Source organism: Arvicanthis niloticus, chromosome 9 (genome assembly GCF_011762505.2).
Source record: "Arvicanthis niloticus isolate mArvNil1 chromosome 9, mArvNil1.pat.X, whole genome shotgun sequence".
NCBI lineage: Eukaryota > Metazoa > Chordata > Mammalia > Rodentia > Muridae > Arvicanthis > Arvicanthis niloticus.
Window position 1 is genome coordinate 78,171,134 of NC_047666.1, and position 20,859 is coordinate 78,191,992.

The 20,859-nt window shown below is 38.1% G+C and overlaps 1 protein-coding gene across 1 annotated transcript in view; it reads left to right on the top strand.

Annotated features, from left to right (window-relative positions):
* Slco1c1 (solute carrier organic anion transporter family member 1C1) overlaps positions 1–20,434 on the top strand; it is a 40,817-nt gene extending 20,383 nt beyond the window's left edge. The window contains exons 8-15 of the mRNA XM_034511771.2: positions 672–920; positions 1,781–1,945; positions 4,873–5,068; positions 8,981–9,146; positions 13,305–13,489; positions 14,689–14,753; positions 18,304–18,421; positions 20,121–20,434. Coding sequence (XP_034367662.1) covers positions 672–920; positions 1,781–1,945; positions 4,873–5,068; positions 8,981–9,146; positions 13,305–13,489; positions 14,689–14,753; positions 18,304–18,421; positions 20,121–20,343 — 1,367 coding nt within the window. The 3' untranslated portion in view covers positions 20,344–20,434. The remainder of the gene's footprint in view (positions 1–671; positions 921–1,780; positions 1,946–4,872; positions 5,069–8,980; positions 9,147–13,304; positions 13,490–14,688; positions 14,754–18,303; positions 18,422–20,120) is intronic.
* The last annotated feature ends 425 nt before the right edge of the window (positions 20,435–20,859 follow it).

Here is a 20,859-nt window from a genome sequence, read left to right on the forward strand (position 1 = left end):
CTGTGGCTCCTGCTGGCTCTTGCTGGTCTCAGATGTGTCAACATTTATGATAGTGGCATCGACTGATAAAGCAAACATAGGAGTGAAAGTCACCAGCGACCAAACTTCCCTTTCTTCTAGTTGTAGCTTCTGTCTTCTGCTCTCTTTTCCCCAACTAGGCAATTATCTTGGGGACTGGCAGCTGTCTTTCTTTGAGGAAAATTCTAGCCATTCATTATGTGAATCCAATGTGATATATACATACATGTATGTATATATGTATGTGTATGTATGTATGGTTCCTGTGTCTGGGCAAGGAATATGTGTGAGAGTGTATGCACATGGATTTGTGTACATATAAAGACCTGAAGTTGATATTGGCAATCATCCTAATTTTTTCCTCCACCTTATTCTTTGAGGCAGAGTCTTTCAATCAACCTTAGAGATCATCGATATAGCTAGTGTAACTATCCAGCTTGCTCTGTGGCTCTCCTGTCTACCATTGGAGGCTGGAATAAAGGCTAGCATCCAGGCCCATCTGGCATTTATAAAGGTTCTGGGTAATCTGATCTTAAGTCCTCATGCAGTTTTTATGATGTGGTAGAATGTTGCTAGAATTTGTTTCCTGCAGTAACTCATTTCAACACCCTAACCTTGAAGAACTCACCACTTAATCAACCTCTCTTTTTCAGACCATATAACTATCACCCCAAAGGATCCCCAGTGGGTCGGGGCCTGGTGGCTTGGTTACCTAATAGCAGGGTTCCTAAGTCTCCTTGCAGCTGTACCTTTTTGGTGCTTACCCAAGACTCTACCAAGATCCCAAAGTAGAGAGGACTCTGGCTCCTCATCTGAGAAATCCAAGTTCATCATAGATGACCCTGCTAACTACCAAATGGGCCCCGGAGAAGACAAAATGAAAATCATGGAAATGGCAAGAGGTAAGTCAGATTCTCTTTGATCACGGGCTACTACTGTCTTCCTAGTGGGAGAAGAGGAGGTATATGAACAACAGCACTTGTCTCCTCTCCCTGTCTGAAGAAAGCTTAAGAGATCATATAGGAAGCAGAACTGGGGAGAAGAAGTCTTCCTTATTGAAAACATTATGCAGGTGGATGAGCAAATCCTTCCTATCTTCCTTATGATTGGCTTAACCTTCTCATTCAGGATTGTTTTTCTACACAGCAGTTGTTCAGCGTAAGTCTGGGTGGGCAGAACAGAAGAGGCTATAACTCCATGTTTGAGAGCCTTTCACACATGATACCCACTTGTTTGAACAATATATAAAAATGTGTGTCTTGGCAAGGGTATAACTGGGAGCCAGGCAAAAGCCAGACATGTTCTCAGGAGTTCCCCTCAGGGAAGTTGGTGGCTGAGAAATTGACCTCATCTCTTCTTTTTTAAACAATCCTGTATTTATGTTTATAGACCATCTTTAACTGTTGAAGTGGATGGCCCAAGTCATGGGGTGGGTTGTGGGGTGGAGAGAAGGAGGGATGTTCTTTTAACACCAAGATACAATCATTAAAAGAGATAGCTGTGAGATACATTTAGAGAAAGAGAGTCACAAGGAGAGTTCATGATATTCAGCCTAGTGTTCCAAGCTCTGAGAAATATGGGAATGATGGGAAATATACTGGTCTCTTGTCACTGGCACATCAGCTGGTAGGATATGTCCCTGACTCACCTGTGAGTCCTATATAGAACTTACTTCTCCCTGTAGAAGTGTATTTGCCTAGATTCAAACCCAGGCAGACTGCAGCCTTGTCTTCAAGGACTCTATATTGTTTTTGTCTTACAGATTTTCTTCCATCACTGAAGACTCTTTTTAGAAATCCAGTATACATCTTATACTTGTGTGCAAGCACTGTTCAGTTCAATTCTCTGTTTGGCATGGTGACATATAAACCAAAATACATTGAGCAGCAGTATGGGCAATCTTCGTCCAAAGCCAACTTTGTCATTGGTATGTTGTCCACCTGTCTGTCATGTATTCCCATAGAAACCAATTTGATGAATCTTGCACATTCTTTGTAATATTAGATTTGCTCAAAAATTTTAATCTAAAGTATTTTCAGATATTTTAAATGAAGTAATATAGTAAGGTTTTGTAAAAAAAATATCTAGTAGAATGAATATACACATGGTGGGTGTGTATTACAACTTTGCAATGAGAATATAGCTGTGACTGAATGGCTTTAAGACAATTTCCCACAGTTCTTAAATAAGTAAAAAGAAGTGAATCTAGACTAAATTCTTTTTAGATGATTGCTAATGTTGGGTACACATGTTTTAAGCTTTGTTGAAATCTTGCATTGGCAAAATTGCATGTGTGGTATCTGGGATTGCATGCAACAGGTATTTAGACAGCATAATTGCACTCACTCTAACAGAGCCTATTTTGACTCAGATATGTTGTTTAAAGTAGTTGTGTTTATAGTATATTTATATAGCCAATATTAAAAACACCATTCAGGGACCAAAACAAAAATAAAGAAGCAAAAGGAGAGAAGAGAATTTTTAAATAGAGGGCTATCACCTTGTATAAAATTAGAGACTTAAAACCTAGATTGGCTCATTCTCTCCATAAATGTGTCCTCTAAAGTTACCATTTTCATGTATTAGATTTATTCTGTTTCTTGGGATATATTCCTTTAAAATATGATATTTAAAGATAAGATATTTAAAATAATTTATTTCTTCATACAAAAATTTAAAGGATTTATTTTATTATTATTATTGTTCATGGGTATAGATGACCATAGGGGTGTGTGGATATGGGTGCATGAGGGCATGGGTGGGGATGTTTGTTTGTGCATGTGGGCATAGGTGCCTATACAGGTCAGAAGAAGCTGTCAAAATTCCTGGAGGGCTGGAGAAGTCTCAGTGTTTAAGAGTGCTGGCTTCTCAGCAACTACACAACAGATTACAAGTGTTTGTAATTCCAGTTCCAGGGGATCCGACACTCTTACACAGAGACACATGCAAATAAAATACCAATGCACATGAGATAAGAATCAATAAAAAAAAATCTCCTGGAGCTGAAGCTATAGGTGGTTGTGAGCCATCCAAGGTGTGTACTGGGAACCAAACATTGACTTCTGAGCCATCTTTCCACCCCTTCTTCATGCAATATTTTAAACATTACTCTATGTATTTGTATCAGAAAAGAGAAGGAAAAAAGCTGAGTGTATCTCTCAGAAGATGCAGTTTTTTGATGAATTCTGAAAAACGGGCACTCAGAGGATGTGAAAGTGACTACCATGTGACTATTCTCTGACATTCTAGAGTTACTAAGGTTGGCTCACTGATCCTTTTATGATGTATAGGAATTGAAGACAGGTACTCGCACATGCCCGCCAAGCATTCTACCAATGAGCAACAGCCCCAATCTCTCTCCTTAATTTTATTTCAGCATTTCACTAAACTGCTCAGGTTGTCCTTAAATGTCTTCATAGCCTCCTCAAGCCTCATGACCTCCCTGTAGCTGCCTCCTGCATAGCTGGATCTCAAGCTTTTATCTCAGACCTGGTCTTTCTTTGATACAGAGGATACACACTCCCTACATTTTGTGTTAGATTTTTGTGTTAAGAGCCAATAATGAATAGCATCATTCCACCACCTCAACCCCATTTCAGGTTCAGCGTCTCAAATCAAATATAGAAAATGACAATGTGAGACCACAAGTGGGAAAGTTCGCACCTGGCCCATTCAGAATAAGGACACACTTAAGATATTGTATAATATTACCTGCAGACTGTGCTATTGTGTTATGTATATGATCCATAAAATTAAATTTTCATCAAGATGTGGATCTCATCTCCAGGATATTGTGTTATGCATGCATTCTCTAAAATTTTCCAAAATTCAAAACCACATTAGTCTCAAGTATTTAAGGAAGGAATACTCAGGCAGTCGTGGATAGTTATCATTATAGGACAGTGGGCAGGTTTAGAGACATTTAGGAAATTTCTTACAGTGATGTAGCTGTTAAGCGGCAGAGCTGATGTTAGACACCTGGGTCTCTGATGCATGACCTCTATCACCTGGTGGGACCACTCCCTCTGCAGGTTTTAAATCATGTTACTTGCTGGTTAGTAAGGCTGCATAACTCTTTGTCCAGGATTCCATCCCCTAATTACCTTTTAAAAGATGTAACTAGTAGAATCTAGTGATGGAAAGCAAAGGACTTGACATGAGCTTTCCTACATTTGAATTAAAGCTTACCCATAACTAACCAAAATCACAAGGAAACTGCTTTCTAAATAAAGGGTTGTACTATGCCTTTCCTTAAGATTGTGATGAAGACTAGATGTTATAAATAGTGTATCAAATGCATCACTTAGCATCTGGCACATGACGTGCACATGCTAACATGTACCACTGTAGCTGTAAGGAGACCAGCAAAGAAAGAGCCCAAGGAGCTGGGTCAACAAAATCAGATTTTGTCTGAGCCAGAAAGTGAGAAGCAAAACATTAAACAAACGAACAGACCCATTTCCTTCATTCTCTATGGGCCATATTGAAGAACATTAATCTCTACCCAACTGCCATGTGATTGAGGGTGTCAGTTCTGGGCACCTGCCGGAAAAGACATCACTTCATTGACTCATTCAGCGTTGGTAGAGTTGCCTTTGTGTCATTCATTGTGTCTGGAGAATGTGAGACTACAATTGTGCTATTGTCAACCCAAGACCTTGATACTTGTCACGAACCCTTGGTTTATGTTGAACAATAATAGTAACTGAATATTTTCATAAATTAAAAGAACAGCAAATTTTGATATACCAGAACCACTGATATGTTTTAGCAATCACTAAGGCCACATGTGTGGTGCTCAGAGATCTCATGTAAACAGTTACTGAGTGACGTGGTGGTTTTCTTATTCTTCAGGGCTTATCAACATTCCTGCAGTGGCCCTTGGAATATTCTCTGGGGGAATAGTTATGAAAAAATTCAGGCTTGGTATATGTGAAGCAACAAAACTCTACTTGGGATCATCTGTCTTTGGCTACCTCCTCTTCCTCTCTCTGTTTGCACTGGGATGCGAAAATTCCAGTGTGGCCGGACTAACCGTCTCCTACCAAGGGTACGTTCCTTCATGACATTATTTGTGGATATAGAATTGTTAAATTCAATTGTCAATAGAGTTTTCCAATAAGATTATATTAATATTTTAAGGCTCATAATTATAGGAAGGAATTCTTTTAATGGAATAGCTGACACAACTTAAAACTCAGAATCTGTTATTGTCACTGAAATTTGTTGCTTCTTACAAATTTGAATTTGATTGTCTTATAGAAATATAAAAATTGCTAAATCTACAGCTTACATTAGAAAATTAATCTGACAAATGAAACAATGTAATCATGGAAATACCTACCGACCTTGAGTTCTTAGTGAAGTGATGGTTAATGAGATGAACCAATATGGCTATAACTTTCTTAACTTAAAAAATAATAACTATCTATTACGATTATAGAAGACCTAAATAATGTCATATACATGAAAGTGATTAGTATTCGTCTAAAATAGTTGAAAGAAGTGCCCCCCTTTCCCCTCTGGACTACTAATTATCTAGATTGGTCTCTAGAACATTCTTCCTAGTCTCTATTGTGTTAACATCACTGCAAGGGTCTGGGGAAAATGTTTTCTCACTGCAGCTGTTTTTAGCTGTTTACTGTGCACTGAATCCAGAGAACATGAACAATTTACATTTCCTGTTGTTGGTATCATTCCTATGCTATCATGAATATGGTCAGTGATTTGACTATACCATTTTTAGTTTTTTGTTTTCAATCGTGTGACCAAGTGCCTGATAAAAACACCTTAAAAAGGGAAGTCTTTATTTGGGCTTGCAGTTTTATGGGGCATATACAGTCCATCATGGCAAGGACAGCATAGCAGCAGGCGATCCCATGTTTTTGTGGGTGCATAGAATTACTTTCTCACTCATCAACAGATAAGAGGCTGTGATGGGTCAGCAAGGAAGTCTGTGCTACAAACCTCAAGGAAGGCCTTCTGACCCAGTGACCTACAGACCGCACCTCCGGAAGCTTCCACAGCTTTCCAAAAGACCTCCACCTAGTGGTAGAGCCAAGTATTCAAGCACCTAAGTTTGTAGGGGACATTTTACCTTTTCTGTATCTCCCCTCTATTCTGCAGTTCATCACCTGCCTCTTCCTCTCTACAGCTCCCCATTTCCTGTTCTTCTGCCTGTCTCTACATCCTAGCCACCATTTTCTTTACCAAAATAGTTTCTTCTACTTTTTACTAAGCACACACTATAATTTCTTTCATCTAAAATGAAAATTTTGTGAATATAAAGTTTTAAAAAAAAAAGTATGACTACCAAGGTTGTGAGACTGAAGAGTCTGCTGTGGTCAGCAATTAATATAAAAAATGTCAATGGTAACTATGAATTGGTAGAAGATTCTGCAGAGAATAGAAGCCCTGTGGCATTTTTGGCCGTACCTTTCATATTCATTATATAGACCAGCATAGTGGAATCATTTGTATTTTTCAATTTTATAAAACATCATGATTTCCATTTTCTAATGCATGCCCTTTATACTCCTATACAAGTTAGTTTTGCTAATCTTCTTTGAACTGAGTGAGTTTTTAAAAGTCTGTTTGCTTCTCAAACTTGGCATCTATCAAAGGCAGAACTTGACCTTGAGCACAGGCACGACTCAGAGTTTACATCTTTCTACATCATGCTGTTTTTAAGGCAAAAGGAAATATATAGACAGCAGCTGTAAAATTTTGAGGTTCATATTATGATCACTTCCAGGATAAAAGATGAAATATTTTAGAGAAATAAAAGATAATATATCCATTGAGTACTAGCCTCTTCGGCAGTTACCTTGAGAGACTGAAGCTGAATTACAATCATGCTGCCATTATTTGGTTCATTCTGAACTCCTCTTTCAAAACTGCTTTCCACACTTTTATAACATCCCCCACAATGGCATAGATTTACCCTTTGAGAATAGCTGCACCATTGAAAACAGCAGAAGACAAGGCAACACCACTAGGGAGCCGCTGTCCTCTCAGTACAGCTCTCCAAAAGACAAGTCCCGTTGAAAGATAAACACTCTGATGTGTTTACTGAAACTATTCTTACAATTAAAATTTTAAGCCACAATTCTACTGTCAAACAAATCTTCCATAAGATGTGTCTACAATTAAAGTCTGCCACCATAGATGACAGAGTAAACATATCCTGAGTAATGTAAAACAATTAATTTTATGCAAAATGCTCCCTAGGGATTGCTTTGTTTGTAAAGATTATTTTGATTCTAGACACCAGAGAGGTTCTCTATTGACAAGCTTGAGATATGACAACTAGGGGAATATTTCTTTTTCAGTTAGGAGTATAATCCTGATATGAGAAACAAGAACTTGGATGCAAGAGGCCTGGGAGGGGTTCACTCCCAAGTTTGTCACTGATAAATAGTGTGAGTGCTAGCAAGTTGTTTCCCTAACCTGGTTTTCTTAATATGCAAGGGAGTAGGTGGCCTCCATCAAATTTCATTGGAGGTTCGATCACCTGGGACTTCCGTCTCACAGGACCTCTAGGGGCCTGATGATGGGCTTTCAAAAATATTACTTAATAGAGATGAAACCAATCATCTCAACCAGCAGTCAATACTTAATGGAAGGGGAGATTAAATGCTTCCAGTGGACATCCCTGAGACCTGGTCAAGTGCCCTTTTGTTCTGTTTGAGGTTATTGTTGAGATGGTCCAATCCACAGCAGCCCAGTTAGATAGACTATTACCTAAATTAAGAAATTATCCTTATAATAATATAGGAAATATTCACTAGAAACAAGGCCACACAGCACTGCTTCTTTCTCTAAATACTACCTTTGGATGAATGTGGTGGGGCATGATTTCAATACTAGGACTAGGGAGGCTTAAGCAGGTGGTCTGAGAGTTCAAACCTAACCAAGGCTACATAACAAGATCCTGATTCAGTTTCTATAGACCGCATTTTTTACTCCACTTTGTTCTAAGTGTTGTATTTGACACTGGCATCATAAGAATAAATTCACAAAGTTATCTGGCCTCCACTAAGTGTACATTTCAGCATATTGTTTGTTAATTTCAGTCTCCAAAATATCTGCATAAAAAATCAGCAAGGTGAGAGATTAACAGAAAAAAAAAGGGGAGGAAACAGAATTATGAGAGCTCTATGGGAATAACACTTAGCATGAAGCCAAAATAACACTCCCATGGGGGAGTGCCCTGTGAAGAAATCAGAGAAAAAGAAAACACAATTCAAGAATACCAACACTTGGAGAGTAAATATTGTTTATTAAGATTTATAAACATTTTTCATCCTCACAAAGCTAGCACTTCAGTGAGTTCCAATAAATATTTGTGACTAAATGAGTTGGTAACTCACTGAATAATGTAAAACTGTATGTACTAAGATGATATAGGATGCAGATGATCTCTATACATGGGGAGAAGATGGAGACAAAAGATGTATGATGTGTTTATTGGAAAGACATATGCAAGTAGCTATGCTGTCACAATGGATGTAAGAAAGGTGTTCACTTTTAGCTGCTTTCATTTATTACTACAAATAACACCATCATACCGATGTCCACACAATTACAAAAGACAGCATGTGTAATATCATAAATTGTTGTAGAATTATACTTTTCTGTCTTATAACCATGGACAGACCCACCTCTGCCTAAAAATTCATTAAAAGAACCTAGAAGAAGGAGACTTTAATATGACCTTCACACTAAGCCATGGACATGATTAGAATGGGTAAACCCATTACAATATCAAGGTTCCATTTAAGGGAAAGAAATTTAACACTTGGTTCATTTTTAACACTTAGCTGCTAAGGTCTTTAACACAATAATTGTATTTTGACTGCTGATATCATAGCATTTATATGACCCAGGAGCATTGATATTTTTTAAACTAAGGTCTGGTTTGCTAAGAGGTAATATTTTATACTGTTACATTTCTTTTCAGAACCAAACCTGTCTCTTATCATGAACGAGCTCTCTTTTCAGATTGCAACTCAAGATGTAAATGTTCAGACTCAAAGTGGGAGCCCATGTGTGGGGACAATGGGATAACCTATGTGTCGGCCTGTCTTGCTGGCTGTCAATCCTCCAGCCGGAGTGGAAAGAACATTGTAAGAATTATCTCTTAACATATCTGCTTGTGAGACGGCTAGTAGGTAGTAGTCCCATGTAGCTCTGTTTGGGGCTCAGGAGGTCACCCAGGTGAAAGCTCTGGTTCTGACCCTACTCTTGTTTCTGTATATAAATATAAAGAATTTAAATCATTCTTGTGGATCTTCAGTTGAAAGAATTAGTAATGAAACAGGTATAACAACTTTCATAATTGCTTACTCCACAACTCCCATTTTATGGTTAAAAAAAAAAAAAAAGTATTAGCTCAGAATAAGAAGGTCCCAAACACCAGAACATTTCATTTTTAAAGTCTGCTTTAGGATTGGTGTCTCCTGAGCTGAAGCTCAAGGCCAGTAGACATAGAAGGTTTTAGGCACAACACAAATATAGAAAGTTAAGGGGCCTGTATTTAGAGATAGGGATTCAGAAGTCCAGGAACTGATCCCAGGGATGTTGACGGTTCTAAGGCAGCTCTGCTTGATCATGAGAAGCAGATGGTCTGGGCTACAGAGCTTCTGTAGAGTAGAGGAGGCAGAACTCTAGGTAGGAAGTTTGCTCATTCTGATAAGGTATAATCACATGTGTACCTGACATGAATGGCTTAAACTGTAAGAATTTACTCCTCGCAGTTATAGAAATGAGGTTCAATCTATTGCCCAGTCTTTGTGTTTATCCAGCCTCTGTCACTGTTTATTCAGTCCTATTTATACTCCCTCCAAACATCATGTGTCCTCCATGGGTCTTTCCTCACCACTTGCCTTAGCACATGAGTCTGTCTCAGCTGACATCACTCTGCCAATCAGTTTGAGTCTGAGAAAGCAGCAAGAAGCCACACAACACACCACCAGAAGTTTTTGGTGTGTTTCTCTATATGGAATCCCAACAAATGAAGCTCAGTTATGCAATGCTTAAGGTAGACCAATACTTGCATATCATTAGTGAAGAAGAATCCTTTGTCACATGTCCTTTCACCTGCTTGCTTTAGTAGAACATCCTTTCACTAGTGTCTTCAGGAAAACACTCCTTCATGTTTTTGTCCCAGCGAAACAGAATCCAACACTTTCCAAAGAACCCTCAAGTTTCCACTTTAAAAACCTTAAAGTGGTTTCTTCTTGTTGGACACTAATTCCTGAAGACTGTATCCTCATGACTTCCTAAGGGCCTTACCTCCAAATATGATTACACAGAATCTTGATACTTCAATGAGGGAACAGAGAATGGATGTTCAGTGCATAACTGAAGCCATCTGTGAAGGACTATCTTCTGAAAAAATTGAACAACACATATACATTTAAATACTCTTGTTGCTAAGTTATGAATGCTTATCCAATCATATTGAAGACATTCCAGATGACAGTGAGGTGCAGGAACAAATAACAGCAATAAAACAAGATGGATTAGGACCAAAAATATTTTATCAGAACTGCCAGGAGTGTCCCTGCCTGGAACCAGTTGAAATGAGACACAAAGTAGGACTCTGGTGTGGCTTTAAAGACTGATGGCATTTGGATGTTCTAGTTCTCTAACTATACTGAATGTTAATGATAACGTCTAAAAAGTCCTAAAAACTTTCTTGCTAATTCTGAGAGTTAAAACACTGCTGGCTTAGGTGATTAACACCTGTAGCCTAGCAGCAGGAGAGTAAGTAATGTAGCCTTTGTTCTATCTCCACAGGGTTTGCCGACTTTCAGCCTGCTATTTGAAGTCTCAGGGAAAAAAAAAAAAAGACACTTTGAAAAGTGAATTTAGCATTTATTTCTAAGTTGTAAAAAGTTTCCTATGAAAGCTTTCTAAGAAAGAGGGGAAAAGCAAAATGATCATGATGATCCTAAGTGGGACAAGGGAAGTTTGCGATCCTCTTTGTCTCAGCGCTTATGTATCTTTCAGAATACATGATCACATGGTAAAAAGTTCATCACAAGTTTACACATAAATTTAAATCATAAATCGAATAAGAAGTTTGTAACAGAGAATGTTTACATGCATATCCATTAGAAGCAATAATCTGGCTAAAATTCATCATCTGACACAGCTCTATAGATTCATAGAAAGTTCAAAACCATAACTAAGTTATTAGTGAAGTTTTGTAAAGATAAACGCAGTCAATATTTTATATTCTGTCCCCCAAACCTATAATAAATTGTAGTTTCCTTTTTATGACCTTTAGTTAAGGGTTTTTCATCTGTTTGGAACATTCTCTGAGTAGTAAAAGCAATTAACCGGTGTCACTTTGAGACTAGCAGAGTTCTCATTGCAGCTTTGACTATCAGGAAGGACAAATAGAAGACCTATTGTAAAGGAGCTTAATAAATACTGATATAATTTTAGGAATTATTATAGGATCATAATTAAGGATTAAAAAGTCATTAACTTGTCTGTATAGCAACACTAGAAGACAGTACATCTTTGTAGTTCTGCAGAGATCTGCTCAAAAGGGTGGGCTAATACCTAGTAAATGTTACATATGTTTAATAATAAGAGGAAAAACATATTAATAGCAATAATCTATCCTGAGATGATTTTTTTTCTTGGGCCTTGCCTATTGGAACAAATCTGCTATGGATTATTTACTAATCTAAAGCAGACTCATTTTAGGAAGATCACCTGGTAGTTATTAGTTTGTTGGCTCCTGACACAGAACAATGAAGTCAATTTTATGCTCTGGATGTACAATAGTGACAAGATGGGATAATTTTACTTTCATAGATGTTGTATTTTAGTAAAGAAATGAATCGTAAAGATAAATAGCCCTATGTAGCAGAATTTTCTCTGTCCAATTAATTTAACTATTAACACAAGGAGCCTGTGATTGGACAGGGAAAAGGGAGGCAGGACTAAGAGTTGCAGAGACAGGGAGCAACACAGGAGAAGGGAAGGAAGCAAGATGGAGGAAGCACAGAATGATTCCGATTCTGCTTGGCTTTAAATAGCCACAGGTAGCTATCATATATAGGGATAGACTAATTGGGATAATTAGTCTAATCTAGGTAGGCAGCTTGTATCCTTATCAATTGGCTCTGAAATTATTGTGTAGACATCTTGTGAATTGAGAATTTATTGATATATAAATCTGACTAATTAATTATAAGCTTCTAGAGTTTTCATTTACTGGGTTACTGGGAAGACCACCACACAGAGGCTAGCCTAGAGGTGTCAGGGCTGTGGGCAGAGAGTAGCTAAGAATAGTGGGAGAACTTTCTGGTCTTTTAAAATATTTCCCACCACATCCCTAAACACAGTAGCAGGAACTGAGTTAGAATGAAAGGATAGAGGTATGGGTGTGGTTTACAAGGGGAGGTCATGGAAATTCTCTCCAGTGAAGTCTCTGAGCAGACAGAGGAAAGACAACCAAGCAAAAGGAAACCTTCCTGAGTGGGGAGCAGCAAGACCATGACAAATGGGTGAACTTATTGTGTTTAGTGAAGGGTTTTCTAGGACAAAACAGACCTGAAAAATTGCCATTGTGGGAACCATTTGTGTAACCAAAGCAGAGAACGAGGGAAGATTGATGTCTAATGAGATCAGAGTAGGATCTGGGAGCTATAGAGAGAGAATGGATGGGATAGAGAATGGTTGATTCACAACAGTGATTTGGAATCCTTACAAGTATGCAATGAACACTAACGGCAGAGTTGAGAACAGTGAGAGAATCTGCCCATCAGTTTTAAACATTCATTTGCATCCTGTGTAGAAAGCAGATTGGTTAGTAAGAGAGAAAGTAGGTTGAGCACAAAATGACCATTGCACGATAAAAGCATAAAATAGTGGAAAGGGAGGGGAGGCCAGAGCAGGATGGGGTGGGAGGTGGGAGGAGTAATAAGGACAAATCACACAAAGGAAATTGTAGCTAAGGAAGCCAGCACTGTATACAACATATGTCTGTTTTACCAAAGAAAGAAAAGAAAGAATAAAAGTGAGAGTGAAGAAAGCAAGATTGATGTAAATATCTTAGAATTTACTGAGAAATCTTATGCAGGATTAGTCACTATTTGAACAATGGAATACTCTACCTTAATATATGTCAATACAGCAAAAATATTTCCCCATTGCTCATATAATACATGTATATTATACTAACAGTATTTAAAAATAAATATGTAACTTCTGTTTTAATTAAATATACCTCAGTAAATGACTGTTTCTCTACTGTGTTACAGATATTTTCTAACTGCACCTGTGTGGGATTTGCAGCCCCTAAGTCAGGAAACTGGTCAGGCATTATGGGCAGGTGTCAGAAGGATAATGGATGTTCCCAAATGTTTCTGTATTTCCTTGTGATTTCAGTCATCACATCATATACATTATCTCTAGGTGGCATACCTGGATATATATTACTCTTGAGGTGAGTGCCAAGTCTCTTCACTCCAACTTCACTAATATATATATATATATATATATATATATATATATATATATATAACATTTATATAATATCTATCATCTATGTAAGTATGTATGTATGTGTGTATCTATCTATCTATCTATCTATCTATCTATCTATCTATCTATCTATCATCTATCTATATCTTCTCTGTGGAGCCATGGTTCTTGATAACTTTTTGAAATAATTGACCCATCCCCTGTTTCCACTGTCAGATGACCCCACTTTACATTTCTATATAAAAATATAGCTAGGTAGAATTTTCTTAATTCAACATGTTTGCAAACCTTTGATCTAGATCAAGGTTAAAAGCTACATTATTGAGCTTTTTCAGTAAACATCATGCCTAGTCTTCTGATGTTGGTGACAATATTAACTAACACAGATAAAATGTACCTTAGATTAAATATGCTTCTAACAATAAAAATTTGTAAGATACCTTAAAGATATGCTTTATCTTAAAGTGTTTTTGAACTGATTATTTTGATCTATAGGCTATTATTTTCTGCATATTCCTACTAAGACTGGAATTTGCTGTGATACTTTTAAATCAACTGAGGATTCTGATCTATAAATATTATATGAATGACTTAAAACAGTTTTATATATTGGACCATGAAATCTGCACTCCTTTGCATATTTTAATTGAGATAAAGGGTTTTAAGAATAATTAATATAGGAATTAAGTTTAAAATCATGTACGTTTAAAAATAAGAGAATTTTAAACTTTGCATCACTTTTTAAAATAAAATATATGAATCTTAAAGAATAATGATTAGATAAGCATCGTGACTAGATAAAGGTTATATGAAATGTGTGTTTGTGTGTTATATGAGTACATGTGTATAGTGAACATCTATATGGCATGCACACATGAGGTACTAGATTGACATTGGCAGTCTCCTCAAGTGCCCTCCAGGGTCCCTTGACCTCATTCACTGAGGCAGTATCTCCCAGTTAGAACTTATCAACAAACTTAATCTTAGTGACATCTTCCTCTAAGGATTACTTGTCTCTGCTTTCTGAGGCTGGAATTACAGCCAGGTTTCCAAGCCTTCTCTCTATCTAAACTCTGGGCTTTATACTTGTATGGCAACTGCTTTAACTACTGAGAAATCTCTCAGGCCATATTTTTAAAATAGTGCCTTTTTAAATTTTAGGTGCATTCAACCACAACTTAAGTCTTTTGCTCTGGGTATTTACACCTTAGCAGTAAGAGTTCTTGGTAAGTATACTCAAAAGAACATTTTTTTCTCCTGTTTCTCTCGATACTGCATTGTGTGTGTGTGTTTATTTTGGTTTATTGTCGGGGTGCTGCAAGCATCACAGATCACAGGTGACAAGGAATGATCTACATGAGGTGAAAAATAAAACTATGGTCAGCTCCACTTTAGCAGGTGCTGGATCAGAATCTTCTGGAATCTTACCTCATAGTTTATATTTCTTATTCACTTAAGTACAGTAAAACTTTGGGAAAAAAATCTACATGACAATTATCACAACAAAGCTTCAGCAATAGCTACATGGAAACTCCCTTGCAATGTAACAAAGCACCTGTGACCTTTACAATAAGAATGTGTTCTGTCTACTGCTAAACAGGAGCTCAAGGTAAGGACTTGAGGAGGAAGGCTTTGTGATATGCATAAGGATATTCTCTGGATAGAGCATGCTCTTTCATAAGGAATGGTTTCATTCCCTGAGAGACCAAGAGCAGAGGGCGTAAACAGTGCTTGGGGTATATAGGAAGGCTGGTTCCATGGACTAGCAGAAAGATCACCAGGCTCTTAGACATCATCCACACAAATGTTCCTGGAAAATGACATCAGTCATTTTCCTTCTCTTGAAGAAAATAAACCCGTGGATTAAACAGGTCTGGTTTCTTTAACACTTTCTCTAAGTTGAGCCTCCTACAGTTTAAATGTGAGTATACTCAAGTGAGTATAGACTCCTGACACTTTGCTGCTTAAAGACCATAGCTTGTGCTGTTCTGCAAGTGCAAATGTCATCACTTTGTATGACCACAATGCATTGCCCCAGTCAAAAAAATTGATATGGGTGTGCTTCTGTATATTATACACTCAAATTTACTTCACTGTAGTGATGTCATCTACTTCTGTACTTTCAGTCCAGTGAGTGGAGAATCCCATAGTGCATTTAGCTCCCCTCTTAGCCTCTAACAATGCTTCACTATTCTAGTTAGAAAAGTGTGATCATCTTATGGATGGTCCTTCTTTTTCATTTACCTGATTGGTTTTGGTAAGCAGCTAATAAACTATTTCATGTGTGAACTGTACAAGTGTGTTGTGGATAGTCCTGGTCTTGTATTTTAATGCTAATTCTGCTTTCCTGGGAAGGGCTGCAGACAAGGAGTGAACTCAGTACACAGGTGACTTCTTGTGAACCTTCTGTCCACTAAGTTGTAAAATAAAGGCTAGAGCCGGGACTGGGCAGTAGAAGGGGAGGTGGAGCAGAAAAGTTTGGGGGAGGAGAAAGAGAGGACAAGGGAGGAGGAAGAGGTGGAAGGACAATGGAGGAGAATCATGTGGCCTGGAAAAACCGCAAGTTAAAGGGATCTCATGGGTGGGGAATAGAGTAGTGTGGTGGTAATTCTGCCCAATCTAGGTGTACAGCTTGTATTGAGTTGTGTTTTTGTTGTTGTTTTTTTGGATCGGGCTTATTTGGGTTGGAGGTTTACTGCAACACAAGTGTACTGTGTTAGTTTGCCCGTTCTTTCAGGAAGACCTGACATTAGTGTAGACCATCACTGAACAATGGTCTCTTGCTAAAATTGAGGACCGTAGTTATCCCCACAATAAAGGTCATTTCTCACTAATAAGTGACTTGTAAGATGATGTCAAGTCATTATTCCATTTCTGGCATATGTTTTGCCTGAAGATGAAATGACTGTAAATGATTCTATGTTAAGTCAACTGTATAGTGACTATTTATAAAACTTCAGTGGATTTTTTTCCCCTTGAAACAGTTTTTCTTTGTGTAGACTTAGCTGTCCTGGAACTCACTCTGTAGATCAGGCTGGCCTGGAACTCACAAAGACCTGCCTGCCTCTGTTTCCCGAGTGCTGGGATTAAAGGTATGCACCACCACACTTAGGCCAAAAATTCAGTGGAATTTTAAGCTGAAAATATTTAAAAAATAATTCTTACTTTTTATCAGAGGCCTGCTTGTCTTGATGGTATCATATACACATTAGGATGGCTTTAGTAAGAGTACATTATTTTCTTATAACTATATGCTGTGTTTTTTGTGGTTTGAATATGAAGTGTGCTCTTATTATTATTATTATTATTATTATTATTATATTATCATATCATATTATTAGCTGTTGTCACCATTTAGGAAATTGGGGTACCTTTAGAAGGTGGGGCTAGCAGGGGGAGATCTCTAATTGGGCAGAAGTGGAGGCAGGGGGAGGCTGAAGTCTATAACTTGGCAACTTGTAGCCTGAGTTTTCTCTGCTTTCTGCTTATATTTATTTACCAAACATGCCCCTACTCATGGACATGCTTTTCCCACCATAGTTGATTCAAATACCCTGAACTGGGAGCCAAAATAAACCCTCCTTTATTAGTTGTAAAAAGGTTAGCTACTCAAAGGAAAACAAACAAACAAACAAACAAATAAACAACCTTGTGCAAACCAGATTTTAATACCATTTGTTTGCAACATATGATAGAAGTGAAGCTATGAACACATTTTAATCCTTCCAGAGTACTTCTGTTGAAATTTGATGGTGAGAATTTATCTTCTGTCCCTAAGAATGGTGGTGCCCTCATTAATCAGTTATTGAGAAGTGAAGAGTGCTTTAGCACGGGTAAGACAGACAAACGTCCTGTGCCTGTCTTGTGGCTGCATTGCTTGGTTTCCTCAGAATGCACAATCAAACAGGCTGTTCCCAGAGCACTAAGGGCTTGTGTAAGGGAGGAGAGCTATGGGCTGCTGAGCAGAACGAATGCAGGTTAGGTCATTGGAATGGCTCTTTCTGAAGGGAATCATTTAACGTGAGATACAAAGGGTATGTGCACATTCAAAAGGAGGAGGCAAGAAAATGACATCTGCTTCAGATAAAGAAAGCTACTCAAGGCTTTAGGCAAGAGGGTGGAGCATGGTAATCACTGAAAAAAGTTCAGTGAAGCTGGTATCTGAAATATAAGGCAATGAATATGACTTCGGATGAGTCAAATTTGGTCTTGGAACAAATACCTTGGGCAATTATCTATGTGACTATTTGCATAGTAAATAGGGTAGAGAGAGTTAAAGAAGCTGGCAAAAAAGAACCTTTGGTCATTGCTTTTATTAGGGTGGGGTGTCTGAAAATTGAACCCTGGACTCTGATGTATGCTAGAGAAATTCTCTACTAGTGAGCTATACACACACCCTCCCTTAAGATTTACACCAGAGCAGAAGTAGACAGAGGAAAATGTATACCAAACGAAGATATTTTATGGCTTGGGATTTTAAAATTGGGAGAAGGGCTCAAAGGTGACATCTAAGGCCACTTGTTGAGTCAGTCGAGGGAGACGTGTTCACACTGAGTGTTATGTGCCAGGAGACACACACCTAGAGCTAAACTAATGACAGTTACTGCATGGGTTCTGTGCAGAGCTTGTGACCAAACACTGACCCATAGAAAGAGGTCTTGCTGAATAATTGTGGTTTTTCATCCCTGAAACAGTGGTTGCTGGGCTCAGGGTAAGTGGTTCTGTGTCATTATTCATGTCCAAAAACGTGAAAGCATTCATTCGTGTTTCTTACAGCAGGAATCCCAGCTCCTGTGTACTTTGGTGTTTTAATTGACACTTCGTGCCTCAAATGGGGATTTAAAAAATGTGGAAGCAGAGGCTCCTGCAGACTGTATGACTCTCATGCATTCAGGTACAGTGTCAAACACGTCTACGTCTCTGTGTTCCTACATCTCATTCTCTGCCGCATCCCTGATGCTTAGAACTCCCTGTGTAGTTTCCATGCTTGTGAGGTAAATCAACCAAAAAAGCTGTGAGCAGTTCTATTATTTTAGATTAAAAAATATTTTCCGGTATTAAGATTGAATTTCATTTTGAATCCATCATTACTTTATTTCATTCTTACTTTTTAAAGTTAGCATACAAAGTAATGTGTTTCATGAATGGATTTCATTATATCATTATACTTTGTTTGAATTTCTTCCTGCCCCAAGTAATCATTTTTAAAAAGTCATGAGAATTAGCCAGGTAAAATGAGTCATACCTGTAATCTCAGCATTCAGGGGGCTAATGCTTATTTGAAGTCAGTCTGGGCTATATAACATGTTCTAGGCTAAACTGAGGCTACAGAGTAAGCAACTCAGGTTCATAAAACACGTGCACACACACACACACACACACACACACACACACACACACCTGCATGCGCAGATACACACATGACCACAAATATATAACAAATAATAAAAAATGAATCCTAGAGTACAGGTTTGAAAATGTGCACACAAATGGCAAAATATTCCCTGAAACTCAGATGCATTTAAATTTAGGTCACATTCTGGGTTTAATTCTATTCTTTTTTAAACTGAGCCAAACTGTACCATTTACGTCAGCGCTAATCCCCTGGGCAAGATCTGGATTTGGCTCTCAATCCATCCGGCTCTTATTGCCAGGCTGATGTTCAATTATCCCAGTACTTGAAATGCACAAAAGTAAAAAGCTTTCTCTGTGTGGGTGAGCATGTCTGGGGTGGAGAGCGTGGTTTTCTCACTACGGTATCATTCAGTTCTGTTCATCAAACCTTTATCTCCGTATTGCTTAAAGCCATACTCCAGTGGCTTAAAAGCAGGACTTCTTTTATTCAAAGACTTACACGCTGAGTACTTTGTTTCAGAGAAAAAAAAAAAAACCCTAGTCTCGAGCCTGTAAGTTGCATGTGAATTAGGCAGACCATCTCAAATAAGATAGATTTAATAGGCTTTGATGTTATGTGTGAAGGATATTTGGTCCAAAGCCAGGGCCAGTTCAGGGAGTGAAATTTGGTTTCTGCTCTCATTTGGTGAGGCTAAGCGCTCACAGTAATGTGGACGTTGTATGATGCAGAGACTGTAGGGGAGAGAGGAAACCGAACACTGAGCTCTTTATCAGGCTGTTCTGTTCCACTAAGAGCTCTGATCCCTTCTTTGAATTGCTTGCTGCATCTTTACCTTGTAATGTATTGAAGAAATATTTGAGACAGGGTCACCATATGACTTAGTTAAACCTTGACACATTTGAAAGTGAAAGAGGCTCTTTCAGGACAGCAATAGGCTAAATAGGCCAGCCCCAGCAAGCAGGAAGATGGCTATTCAACTTCAGGGTCTCTTTCCAGAGGAAGTGGAAATCATTGTATCATTTTAGTAACTAGGAACGACAATACTGCTAAGAAATCGCCTTGTATTAGCAAACATCTGGCACAAACATCTGGCAGGCATTCACCAGCATGCGTAGCCACTGGCCTACTCTAAGTCTGTGTCCTTCAGTGGTCATCCTCATACTGTGAGAACCTTCATGCTTTTTTTTTCAAGTTGAGTAGCTGCAATAATTATAACCGAGATTCTCTCCTCTTTTAGACACATATACCTGGGATTAACCACGCTCCTGGGCACAGTGTCTGTCTTCCTAAGCATGGCTGTACTTTTTGTTTTAAAGAAGAAATATGTCTCGAAACACAGCAGCTTAATAACCACAAGAGAAAAAATAGCAATGTCCTCAAACATCAAGAAGGAGACATGTGCTGCAAAGGATCATGGGATGCAGCCCAAGTACTGGCCAGGGAAGGAGACCCGACTTTAAAAAACAAAACAAAACAAAACAAAACATGGAAACAAACATGGAAGTCATTTTATCCAATACATGTAAATGAATAAAACTATAATCAAAAGGGCTTCAACGTGTAATTTCTTTCTGCTTTCAAAGGTATGCCTGCTTTGTTTTTGACTCTAAGAATTAGATGATAAACCTCTAAAGACGTAATTAAATTTATTTTAAAGCTTTTAAACTTGTACATTCCTTCTAATTATCTTCTTATTTCTGCCTCATTCTAAATTGTGTCCTTGATGTGCGGGATGTATTCCTGGGGAAGGCTGTCTACCATGTTTGACTATGACATGTCATCTGTACATTGAGTCACCTGACTAGAATAGACTTGGAGCAGTTCCTAAGGAGAATCTTCAGTTTTAGCTCCTCCTTGGAATTTAGTAACTGATCTATAAAAACATTCATGACAGTGTTGTCTTGGGAGACCATTTCAGTTCATTAGTTTACATATAATAATGTGTTATTTACTTTAATCATTTACATATGTTCATT